Here is a 13,761-nt window from a genome sequence, read left to right on the forward strand (position 1 = left end):
CTGTGCCTAAACACAGAAAAGTAACGTTATGTTATGTACCGTGCACAGCAGCTTTTACCGTGCACTTAGAAATAAACAGCTAACTGCGACGGCCTATTTTATTTTCTGTAATATAAAAATATTATAATTTTTGTTATGTCCTAAATAAATTGTGTTATGCGTTTAAAATGTACTAATTATTCTGTGTATTATGATGTAAAGTATCGTACGTTGCCCGGTAAGCTCTAAAGAAAATCCCACGCGAGGCTGTAGTGCTCACACGGTAAAACACCACTTACTGGGCTAGTAAGGTAATATACTATTATTACAGTACCATACAAAATACCCCCGCCACAGCAAACCTGCAGACTAAGAGAATTCCCATTTGCCTGGTTGGATTTCCACAGAAATATTTCCTTAAAATTGTCACCTTTGTTTCCTATATAAATGACATTAATTTGAATGAGTACTTAAATTTGCTGCTACAGGGAAGGTAATGAGGTTTTTTTTTGCTGAAATGTTGATAGCTTGGTATTATTAAATAAACAAATTTGCCAAATTCAATCAAAATATATCCATAAAATACCAAACTAGAAAAGTTTTTTTTTTTTCTCCGTAACCATCAAGAATGCTTCCTACTTAATTTTTTTTAAAGTTTTATAAAATGAAATTGCAAAATTGTATTTTTAGGGTAAAAAATGGAAAAACCTAGTTTTTACCCCATAAACCCCTGTAACCATAGTCCGATCATGCTGTTTTGCGAACTCGTTCGAATAAACGTAGGACCTATGGTAACAGCTTATTCCCTATGTGGTAAAATCGCTAAAAGCTATTTTTGTATTTATCTTATAAAACTAGTAACATTCTTATTTAGAAACAAATTCTATCATATAAACTAATTCTAAAAAAACCCTGCTGTCATGTCTCATGGCTGTTTTCAGGCTATTCAGCAGACATTTTGTAAACTCTTAATACTTTCTCTGGTTTGGAAAAGTCCCTCAGGGGACGAAATATTGTGTGCACAGCGTCTCTTCTGTAGCCTATGCTCTATGGCCTACCTACTCTTCTTCAAGGTAAGCTAGCTGCTATCCTCCTTTTTCTTCAATTCAAAATATTGTTAGTTAAATATTACCTATACAGTTTTAACGATTTGAATCAGTATCATGCAGTATTTGGCTATCTCTCGAGCAATTAATAACAATTTAAAAAAAAACAACAATGATAAATATATCTCTAATAATTAAAAGTAAAAATCTGTAAAATACACTCATCTTCCAGCATCACCGCATGTCATGATTGTACCGACCAGTATTTTAAATGTTTACTGGTTTTCTTTTTTGCATTTCGGTTGCATTTTCGTGTAATGTCTGTTTTCCAATGGTTTTGACGGATCTGACCAAATTGGATGGATGACTATATGTTTTTGTTACACCTAAAGATGGACTCAATGAGTCTGAAACTATAGTAGTGTATTAACCTAGGATCATTTAACATAGCAAAGTAGTATAAACCATTACGGTTTAAATCATCTCCATTACGACCACCTCTCCCTCCTCTGACATTGAACTTACCAATCTTATCACGTGCATGCAGGGAGCGTATGACTCCCAGAGCAGTTCCAAAAGCCGATGTAGCGAGCGATCCGGTGTTGCAGTGTGTCAATACTCGCACTAGACCGTCGTTGGTCTGCTGCGCCAAGATGGCGTCTGCCCCCGCCTCTCCGATGGCTCTGTTATCCGCCAGATCTTTCTTGGGCATTTCTTCTATGGCCTCTATGAATCTTAAAAGCAACAAAATACCATACATTAGCACAATGTTACTATTTAAAACAATAAATTTAACTGCCTTATTAATAACTTATAAAACTTGAACTGCCACAATTCTAATTAAAGAATAAAATAACATTTTATTTACGATCAGGTTGGTAAAAAGAAGTCATAAAAGAAGGGAGATTTTAAGTAAATTCATCCTAAATTGTTGCAGAACTAATTGATTCAAATATTAAAAATAGAGTTAGATTATAACGGCTTGTTAAATAAGTAACCAATTCAACTGTAACCATAAGATTTCAACTATTGTAATATGTTTGGTAATCTTTTATGTTTAATATATAATACTTTTACAATGGACCCTCTAAAAATGATAGAAAAGGTAATTAGTAGAAACTAAACAGGCCTAATGATTGTGCAACTTTTCAAGGTTTTACACAGCATTAATTGACCAAAGCTCTTATTTCTTGTTTTAAAGCAACTTTTTTGTAAAAAAAATGTAAAAGTAAAAAATGGTTCTATAGTTTAAAATAATCTGTGGGAACAAAATTGATAAGACCATGGCTGAAATTGGAGATAGAATTGAGCTGAATGAAAATAAAACGATAAGAGGCAGATTTAGGGAAAGTTACAGCGCAAAGTCAAAGTTGTTTAATCAGTAATGGTGTTTTTTTTTAGAAAAGTATACATATCTAGGCCTTATTATAGCTCCAATATCACACAAACTAGCAGAGTATAAAAAGTCCATGGTGACTGATAGTGAGATTAAAGGTTAAAAGAGTAATGGTTGAACAAGGTTATACAATACAGTTGACTCTCAATAATCCAATAGGCCTACCTACAATTTCCAAAAAACACTGGATTACAAAAAAAATAATAAATCAAATTATAAGCTAAGACAGACAAGTATACTCTTGATGTCTTACTTCGTCCTCTTCTACTATTGAGACTCGGACTTTGACTTTATCAGTTGAACTATGTATAAATAACCCCACCACAGCAAACCTGCAGACTAAGCGAATTTACATTTGCTAGAGCGGGTTTTCTCTTAAATATTTCCTTAAACATGTCAGATTTATTTCCTATGTAAATAACATTAAATTTAACAAGTAGGCCTACTCAGGTTTGCTGGTACAGGGAGGGCAATAAATTGTGTTTTTAGTAAAATCCTAATAATTTAGCAGAGTTAATCAAGGCAAGGTTACTTGACTTAGTTAATAAATGAATTTGCCAAGTTTAATAAAAATATATCCATAAACAAACCGGCGACAACAGCTTACTTATCCTTCATAAGAAGAACATGGAAAATTTAAAATTTACAATTTAGTTAGTTCAATTTTCTCCTTGGACAATAACCGTAGAAAAACACTTCTATACCTACACTAAATTATTTGTTTTATAAAGCTCTACCAAATAGTTTATAGATAAATTCTATGTTTTGAGGGGCAAAAATAAGAAAACCCTATTTTTACCCCATTAAACCCTGATTGCACATTTTGATCATGCTGGTTTCCAAACTTGTTTAAAATTGTGGATAGGTAGCCTATACACGTCTATACCAAATTTCATGGAAACGGATCATTTTTACTCAAGTTTCATGCTATCAGACACATAATCCGTGTACATTTATATAAAAATAATTGAACTTGGATGGATGGTGTTTTTAACATCCAGTGACATCAAAACAAAAAAGTAAACCGGTTCTGGGTCTAGGTCATACCATGAGACTAACTTATTATTATGAGAATAACTTATTTCTTATACGGGAAATTCGCTGAAATAAATTTGTATTGAGTGCAAAACACAATTTAATTTAGTTTATTGCTGTATACCTCAATCCTATATAATTTTATTTTTTTATTCTGAAACTGATTGTAACAGCCTTTTCTGGAATAGTTTTAAATACCTAAAAAGTTATAATTGGCTTCTGGTCTTTTAACAGCTGCAGTCGACATTCGTAACACCTAACAATATAACTAGTTCCTACAGAGCCTGGACTGTATGATCTTCAACGTTAGTTAGAAGTGACCTCTAGTACTATTTTTTTTCATATGTTGAACAGACATACAATAAAACAAAACACAGAAATGAACTTCTAGTAGCCTAAGTGTTTATGATGAAAAACTGCAGAGATATGACTTGATAGGCCTACTCCTACCACAACATGATTATAATACCAGTTCTACAGAGTTGGCTGACCGTGTTGGACTATTAGGGCCTGATACTTGGCAGGTAATTGCAAAGCGCTGTATTTAGCAGTTGTGTAAGTGCATTTAATTTAATAGGACCAGTTGTACCAGTCAAAACGTCTGGCAGGTGTAACGTCAACAAATGACCGTAATGTTTCCAACAAACATTTGGGTTATAAGGGAGCTACCAACTACTGTTTTAACCACAAATCTAGGTGATATCTATATCTAGATTAGTTGGATGCACAGATTAGTGATTTTTGTGATTGATTGTATTTAAGCTTCAACATAACATAACCTATACACCTGAATCCAGGACATTCACCATCTCACAAAAAATACAATATACTGTGTTGTGAGTGAGTATTACAGGTCACAGCACTGATTCTATCACTACTATGAGTCTTAACTGTTTTACCACTATACACATTACCACAAAAAACCTTTAACAACTTATTATTGTTAAAATGGATCAACTCACTTGGCTTTCATTTGGTCAGAGTCGACGGAATCATTTTTATCCAACTCGTTGACCAGGTTTATCAGCTGATCAGCAGCTGTCTTCATGTTGACAGCTGTTGGCCTGGCAGACACTAGATAGTTGAGTTTCCCTTCAATCTCTCGTCGCAGTCTCTTTTTCTCTACTGGTAACTCTTTTTGCAACTCCACAGCAAGGCTTAGGCAACCCACAATAGCTATAGCTGGGGCCCCTCTCACCTGTTGGTAAAAATGTAAACCTTGTTGATTTAATAAAATAAAGATCTTTTAAACAAACCTGAAATGTTTGTTATGAAATTTGTATTTAATAACAACAAAGAACACTTATTCCGTAAAAAAGTGTATAAAAAAACTCAGCAGGAAGTGACTTCATCAAATTATAGGACATGATTTGAAGCTTTTGTGGGACGTAAGATCACCCTTAACCACCGAAGAAGCTTCCGCAATGAGGGACGCCAATGTTTCCTTTGAGCACTGGTAGTCCTTCACTTATTCACCCAGCAATCACTAATTCAAATCACTCTAAACAGGCCATATTTTACCATTATATGCAAAAACTACTATAGTGGGGTACAAGAAAAATAGGCATACACACTCTATCCACTACACACACGTAAAAATAATGGTGTGGCTGACAGACGACAGATACAACGGATTGCACAACACAAACTGAGAAGAAAAATTCTCCACCCGCACGAAATATCACCCTCCTCCGACTGAGCCTGAGCTCACACTGAGCTTACTAAGTAGTAAGTACTTCATTTTGACAAGGTGGTCATTTCCGGCCGCCATATTGGATGCAAAATTTTTTTCAAATGTAAAGGTGGGGTTGTGACCCATTATTTCGAACCAGATTTTTACCCTGATTACAATGCTGCAAACTGTTTTTAAAAATCTTAATTCATTCTAAAGTTATAAGGGTTTTTTAAAACTTTATTTTTAGTCCACAACTGCATTTTATTTTTAGTTAATAAAACTGCAGTTTTATTTAGTCAGTGACAGTGATAAGAGAGTGCTGGCCAGCCTTTACAGTTTTAACCAGTTTTATCACTTTTTATTAAATTTTAATAATTTGATCAACATGACTAGTTTTTACTATTGTGATTCTGACAGTGTTTTAAAGAATCTTTTGACATACCACAATGTATTAATACATTGATGATGTGGTTGCATACAATGACCTGACGATGTTCTAAGGAACAAAACTAGTTGTCATACTAGCAACTGTGGTTGGATAAGGTAATTCTTCCATTTTATCAATTATATATTCCAACCAAGGGTCACAATGAATAACATACTTTTTTAAGCTGAACTTAATTCCATGATCCGTTTTTCATTTTCATTTTTTGATTTTTAAATATTGACATTTTTTACAAAAAAAATGCAATATTTCATAAATAAAACTTGATAAAAAAAAATTGATTGCGGCCTTGAGTTTAGCTTAAAAAGGTAGTTCGAAATGATGGGTCACAACACCCCCTTCATATTTAAAATAATTTATCACATTTCAAAATGGCGGACCCAAGATGGCGGCAAAAAAAATACATCAGTCATAACCAAGTGAAAATAGGTCGACAATTACTGGTAGTGTATACTTATCTTTATCTAGCACTATTTTAAGATTATGGTCTTAGTTTGTAAATGCACAATGTTAAAATGGGCTAAAATAAAGTTTTAAAAAGCCCTCATAACTTTAGAATGAATTAAGATTTTTAAAAACAGTTTGCGGCATTGTAATCAGGGTAAAAATCTAGTTCGAAATAATGCGTCACAACCCCACCTTTACATTTGAAAAAAAAATGTTGCATCCAATATGGCGGCCGGAAATGACCACCTTGTAAAAATGAAGTACTTACTACCCAACAATGTTTGGAAGTGGTCTGGGATTGATAATTGAAAAAATGTAGAAAAAAGTTGGGTGGGGGGGGGGACAATTAAAACTCACCCTGTATACACATTTCAAATAATAGTGTTGTTGGCTTCTGGGGATATTAAAATTAAAAAGAAAGTCATTCCTGGGTTTAGGTTTAGGTCTTACCATGCCTCAAATGGTAATTCCCTTTAGGGGCAGTTATTCACTAATATTCAATTATAAGGAAAATTTTCTGGTATTTTTTTATCAATGTTTATTTAATTGATAATTTTAAGTTTCTAAATGTTAAAAGCAAAATAGTGAACGAACCCTCAATATACTACAATGAACTTATTAAAATAGAACCAGTTGTTAAAATATTAGTGTAACACTCAAGAAAACAAAACTAAATTATTTTTTTTAAAGAATTAAAAAATAATCTAGTTTGTATGTGTGAGTGTCATATGTGAACAGGAACATGAAAGCTGTAGTCAAGAGATGTGTTTGTAGGCTTGAGAGAGAAGACTGAATCAACAGGGTCTTTCTTGAAATATTGATATCAGCATCAGTCATTCCGGTCATTCCTAGACTAAACAATGTGACCCAACCCAAAACGTCAGTGACTCACTTAGCGAGGAATGTGACTCACTCAGTCTGAGAATCAGAGCAGCAGATGTTTGGGAGGAATATAATATTTGTGTATAAATGATATTGTACTTTTTAAGACAACAAATTATTGTTTTGATATACCGGTACATTTTATTAGGAAAATCATCAATCTAGTTAGAGGAGAAATCACAATAAATTGTTATCAACAATATTCTTTAATGTGCACAGATTATTGTTTGAATACAACTGTTGAGCAGTGTCATCAAAGCCATCAAATATGAGATAGGAGAGAACACAATAATTGTGCATCAATGATTGAAATTTTGAACAATATTACAAATGATGATTTGAACATTGTAAAATGTAAATACCCCAGCTGCATTATTTACCTGATTGGATTTTTACTCAAATATTTCCTTAAAATGCCAGATTTATTATATAAAAAAATAAATTCAACAAAAAAATGTAGGATAAGAAATATTATAAATAAATAACATTTGGTGTAATAAGCACTTAAAAGTTTGCTGCTGCAGAGAAGGTTACAAGTCTGTATGTGTGTGTGTGTGGGTGTGTGTGTGTGTGTGTTTTTAGTTAAACGTTAATACTGTAACTTAGTAGGACATAAAAAGATAAATTTGCTTAATTTGGTCAAAATGTATCCTTAAACAATCAAACTACAACAGGTTACTTATTCTAAAAAAAAACGAGGAAATTTTTAATTTAGCCTACCGGTTTTTTATATTTTCTCTCCAAACATTTCCCTTATTATTGTACAATTATTCATACATACAGGGTTGGGCAAAAGTCTGGAACCCCCCGGTTAACTTTTTAACGTGTTGCAGTAGGAAAACCAAACTCGGCACATATTTACAACATAAGAAATTGCACTTTTTGATTAAAGTTACAACTTTGCCCCAGCCCCTAAAATGGGGTATTTTGGGGGCAGCCCCAAATTTTCAAATGTAAACCCCTATCATGTGACCCCTCATTTTAAAGCGTTTATCAAGAGAAATTGAATGGCGCAAACCAGAGGTCAATATCGCACCCTTAATCAAAATGACAGCCATTTTAATTATTTAAGATGAACAAGCAAGACTAAGTCTGGACACCCCCAGTTAACTTTAAAAAATTAATATTTTAATACTGGCCAAAAGGTGAATTCTCTTTTTTTATAAAGGTGTGCTGAGTTTAGTTTTCCTGCTATAACCTGTTAAAAATTTAATAGGGGATATTTCAAAATGACATGATATGATGTAGTATGAACATGAAAACAATGTTAGCAATCAGTTATTTTTTTTTAATAAACATACTTTATTTGTTTTATTTGCATGCTGCCCTATTTTTAAGCAAAAAGGCAATATTTGGCATTTTTGATCAAATATAATGTTCCATTTTATTGGATAGGGTCAACTGTAAAACATTATGGAAAGTTTGGTAAATGACAAAATACTTGATTCTGGTGATGATAGTGAGGCACTCCCAACGCAACTTATTATCCTGGAAGTAATGAAAGCCTAGAGAAGTAGGCCTATTCTAACTTTACTATAAGACGAAAACTTTATATAACATTTAGTATGGTTTACACGGACACCCAAAGGCTATGGGAAATCCTGAATGGCAACCTAATAAACCCAATTGAAGAAACATACACCAAGATACAGTGATGTTACATCACGACCTTTAAAACTCTTTTTAGGTGCAAAACCTCTATAAATCGAGCTCAAGCTATATACATACTGATGGGTAAAAAATATTTGTGGAAGCAAAATAAATACAAATGGCATACTGAATGGGCTTTTCTTTGCAAAATCAGTGCTGATATAGGCTAAGAATGTTTTTATCTCGATACTGTCATCCGTTACGTCTTTAAACCCACCGTTTTCTTATTGATTAGGTAATCCCCCTTCAGCCGCATAATTTTTCAAAATCGTCGATAAAATGTTAGGTGGAGTTCCAAATTCCTTGGCGATTTCACCTTTTTTCAGTAACCATTGTCAACTGCCTTAATCATTCTTTTTTTTTGTCGTATTTCAACAATTAGGCCTACGTTTACTGATGACATGACGTGCGACGCGGGCAAAATAATCTTAATAATTGGCAGACTTACATTAAGTTTGCTAGCCAAATCAATATAGGCCTATACTGTATCCATAGCCAAAGGAATGTCTTCAATCATTGATAAGGCTATTTCAGTGCTGTGGGACTTTCTGAATCCAGATTGAAAAGGGTTAAGAATGTTGCTTTTGAAAGGAAACCAGAAATATTTAAGAGTGAATGATTTGTTCAAGGGCTTTAGAAAGAGCAGGAATAATGCTTATTGGCTGCTAATCTTGGGAGCATGTCAGAGATGAGAGCTTAGTCAGGGGACGGAATTGGGAAATTTCCAAATTTCTAGGAATACACCGCTTCTTGATGAATCATAGAAAATTTAAGTTAGAGTGCAGTGGAGAGCAAATAGTTTGTTTGATTAAAGAAACTGAATTCCCATCGGATCCTGTGGCATTTGATGTAATACACAAGATAGCCCTCAAAACATCTATTAGCAATAACTTATTGGCCTGAAGTTTAACTGACGGTTTAAATTACCAGTATTCAAACTTCCTTGTAAGCTCAGTTAAGATGGACTTGAATGGCTCACTTTTAGAAGAGGAAGAACAAGAGAGAAAGTGATCATTCAAATCATTTAAGTTAATGGCAAAGATATTGGAATTTAGTATTCCTGCTTGCTGATGCCAAGATTTTTTATACTGCAGCAAAGAACGGATGATGATAGATTGGTTTCTGTCAGAAAGTTGAAGAGTTAACAGAAATTTCAAAAAAACATGACAATATCTCATTGTTGTAGTTGTATTTGTTAAGCTGTTGAAGAAAATTACTTGCTGATATTGGGCTCACTTGAGTGCTTCTTTAATTGCCGCCATGTTGTAGCGAGCTGTCCAACCACTACCCCCTTCCTAACCGTGGTCTCTACCCCTACCTAATATCGATCAGTGGTGTAACCGGTTTCGTCAGATAAACGCTTGCCGCTCCCAAGGTCATTGTATCACTTTGAATATACTGCAACCCGGGTCGTTTTACAAGCCTTTTATACACGAATTACAATATTTTACAATTGTAATTGGAGTAATTATTGTTAGGAAGAATTGTATGAAAATCATACAAAAAATGCTTTTCAATTACAATATATGAATTGTTTAAATGTATCGATGTTAAGCTATTTCCTTTTTTACAAACTTTGTATTACTTTGATTCAGTGCGACCCTGCCCGTTTTTGTATAGGCATTTTAATATTTTTACAATTGTAATTTAACTACTAGTTAGTATTTTTTAGACTATTTTCATACATGTAAGCTTACAGCTTTTTAGTTAGGTACAATATGAATTGTTAAAGTGTATGGATGTTTTTCCTTGTTTTACAGACTTTGTATCATTTGGATACATTGTGACCGTTCCCATTACAGGTTAATTACAGCATTTTACAAGGTTGTTTGTATAATTTTTTGTTTGGTTCTCAAACGTCCTGTTGTTGATTACGAAGCTATTAAATGGCATCTATAGGCCTACACTCAAAAGTATTCAATTCTCAAGTATTTAGGCTAGGCCTACTGTTAAAAGATTTCTTTAGCATTGTAGATTAAATTAAACACTAAAGTATCAATCTGATACAACCAAATCTTTTATTTAGCATAGCCAGCATTTTAACAAAACAAGTTTCATTAGCTAGTCATATTATTTTTAAAACATGCCTTACATAGGTCTACAAATATATATAAGGATTTATAAATGGCTTAGGCCTACATTATACACTTATAAATTATATCAGAGACTTACAAATCAATATTTACAATCGCATTCCTAGAGCTGATATGAGTTAGGAATTCCTGGAGGCTGTAAGAGGTTTAAAATTTATCAAAAGAGATTTTAATTGTTTTTTAAATTTTGAAAGGTTTGGTTCTAGTTGAAGAGAAAGTGGAAGAGAATTGAAAAGTTTAAAGTCATTGTACTGTTTTGAAAAATGTTGTAGAATGATTAGGGATTGGTAATGTGTGTGAGTTTCGCAATGTGTAGGTAGTGGTTTTTGACAGAAACGTTAAATTGAGAAAGTTCTTGTTTTACAAATGTCAAGGATTCAAGAATATGAATAGGTGGAAATGTCAAAATTTTTGAATAAGCAAAATATTTATGGCAGGATTTACGCTTTTGCAAAGAGAAAATTGTCCTCATAGCCATTTTTTCAAGTTTTATACAAAATGTTGGTCTGCTGGCACTCACATCCCCAGATGGGAACGGCATGCTAAATAGGGATAAATGAGCCCATAGTATGCAGTCAGCAGTACCTCCAGATTTTCGTTGTTCTTGAGGTTACGCAAAACAAAAATACCAGAGCTAAGTTTATTTGCAATGTGTTTGATATGGTCATGAAAAGAAAACTAAGTCTCCACATCTAAGATCAATCCGAAAATTCTAAAATTCTGGTCATGTTAAACTAATGTTTGTCAAAATTGTTTTCAGAAATTGTTTTTCATAGATTATTAGTATGAATTGTTTTTACATAGTTTTCAAGTTTTCATAGATTATTTATATAGATTGTTTTATAGTTTGTTTTCCTATGTATAGTATATTAGGATTAAGGACAAGAGTTGTTTTGAAAAACAGAATGTATTCTTCTGAAAAACTCTTGCTAATAAAGACCTTTTTATTTCTTTAATCCAATGACCTTGACATTTGGTGTTGGGTGAACTTCGGTTTCGTCAAGAAGGACAATGCGACCAGTAACACAACTTTTTGGGTGCGACAGCCGGAAGGTTACTCCAGGGGGATCTCCATACCGAGGAACAACCGCTTAGGCCACAGACCCAGACATTTAGTTCAGCCATAGACTAACCAACACAAGTAGACTTCTCATCCCATTGTAAATTTTGAAGCACGTTTTTCGTGTCTAGTTCATGTACGTGACACAAAGGCGCTAGTGTCGATGAAACGTTGTTTCCATTATTTTAGGGTTAATTTCTTGATTTGTGCTTTACTGTTTGGTTATATAACTAGGGGACAAGTTATTGTTTATGATTAGATCGTATTATTTGGTTAAACGAGGTTTTAAATGGCTGTAATAACGGGAAACAAATTGTAAACAAAACACGACCTCTACATAAACCGTACATGAACTAACAATAAAATTGTCTTCAGCTGTTCCATAAGGATGAGAAATCTACTAAGGGAGTATGTTTTATCTATGGTTCAGCATAGGGTAACCTGTCCACCATAGTGTGTGAATCTTAACTGGTTTCTTAGTGCTATAAAATCACCAGTCATAAAACTTTGAGAATTATGTTGATTGCTCTCTCCCCTTCTTAATATTTTGGTATACAGAGCTAAATTAGATCGGCGTGAAACTGGCAATAGAACAGCAATAACCCATTCCACTTCTCCTACCGCCCCTCCGACGAATATACGTCACAGTAAAACGTCACAACAATGATGGCGTCACAGCAGGATTCGTCATAGAGTAGACGACATAACCTCCAAAATATCAAGAGGCGGGAATTTTTTTTGCGAAACACGGCCAAGATGGCGTTTGGCGGTACACGCACAGCGTTGATTATGAAGGTTAAGTAATATATATGTATAAAACTGTACAATACGTTGAATGAAATTAAACTACTATTTCATTATTTAGAGAATAAAGAACAATATTAAACACGTTTGAGGTTATTTTAAGTAGTAACCACCTCCAATTTTTTACAAATAATAAAATTATTAGCTGACTACCATAACAAACCTATTGCTGGCGATTCCCCTTAAAATTTTCTTCAGTTTTTCTTTTGATACGCGTTAAACACATGATTATGAAAAAAAAATTACCTCTTCTAGGTTAGCCCACTCTTTAGTAGTGTAGCTATGTATCCTGGAATGCACTTCGTGTGACCTCGGTTGCACGCCGATGCTATTACAAAAATGTATATTCTAAATGTCTATTTACATTATTTATCTGGTATTGAACAACACTAGGCACTTTTAAGCTTATTAATGTAGAAATCACCTTGATATTAATACAAACTAATAAACTACCTAAAATTACTAACTAATTATCGTAAAAACCTATTGCTGGCATCTCCTATTAAATGTTTTTCTCGTTTTCCTTTTGATATGTGTTAAACACATTGTTATGAACATAAAATGACGTAGTATAGGTTAGCCCACTTTTTAGTAGTGTAGCTATGCAGCCTGGAATGAACCTTATAGTAGAATAATAAATTACCATAAATTTCTATTGCTGGCCTATCCCTTTGGCACGATTTCCTTTATTCTTTCAAAATATGTTTATTACATCATTACGAACTAGAAAACACGTCGCCTAGGTTCGTACACTCATTTATAGTTGAGATAGGTAACTTTGAATTAAACAGGTGTGACCTCGGTTCCATATGAACCTAACTTACCAAAAATCACTTTATTTCGTTTATACATGTTAGTTACACCTTAATAAACAATACCTAACACCATTTCGATAAAAAATATTATTATTTATCAATTTAATGCATTATTTAAAATCTGCCTCAGTAGAACAATAAATTACCACAAATTTCTATTGCTGGCCTATCCCTTTGGCACGATTTTCTTTATTCTTTCAAAATATGTTTATTACATCATTACGAACTAGAAAACTCGTCGCCTAGGTTCGTACACTCCTTTATAGTTGAGATAGGTAACTTTGAATTAAACAGGTGTGACCTCGGTTCCATAAGAACCTAACTTACTAAAATCACTTTTTTTCGTTTATACATGTTAGTTACACCTTAATTAACAATACCTAACACCATTTCGATAAAAAAATATTAATATTTATCAATTTAATGCATTTTTT

At 33.3% G+C, this 13,761-nt stretch overlaps 1 protein-coding gene across 1 annotated transcript in view; it reads right to left on the reverse strand.

Annotated features, from left to right (window-relative positions):
• LOC128997997 (methylthioribose-1-phosphate isomerase) overlaps window positions 1-13,761 on the reverse strand; it is a 32,789-nt gene that overhangs the window by 11,665 nt on the left and 7,363 nt on the right. The window contains exons 2-3 of the mRNA XM_054423898.1: window positions 4,419-4,654; window positions 1,551-1,759 (exon numbers count right to left, since the gene is read on the reverse strand). Of these exons, the coding sequence (XP_054279873.1) occupies window positions 1,551-1,759; window positions 4,419-4,654 (445 nt within the window). The remainder of the gene's footprint in view (window positions 1-1,550; window positions 1,760-4,418; window positions 4,655-13,761) is intronic.

Source organism: Macrosteles quadrilineatus, unplaced genomic scaffold (assembly GCF_028750875.1).
Source record: "Macrosteles quadrilineatus isolate MER2022 unplaced genomic scaffold, UCM_ALF_1.0 Scaffold_7__1_contigs__length_78375512, whole genome shotgun sequence".
NCBI lineage: Eukaryota > Metazoa > Arthropoda > Insecta > Hemiptera > Cicadellidae > Macrosteles > Macrosteles quadrilineatus.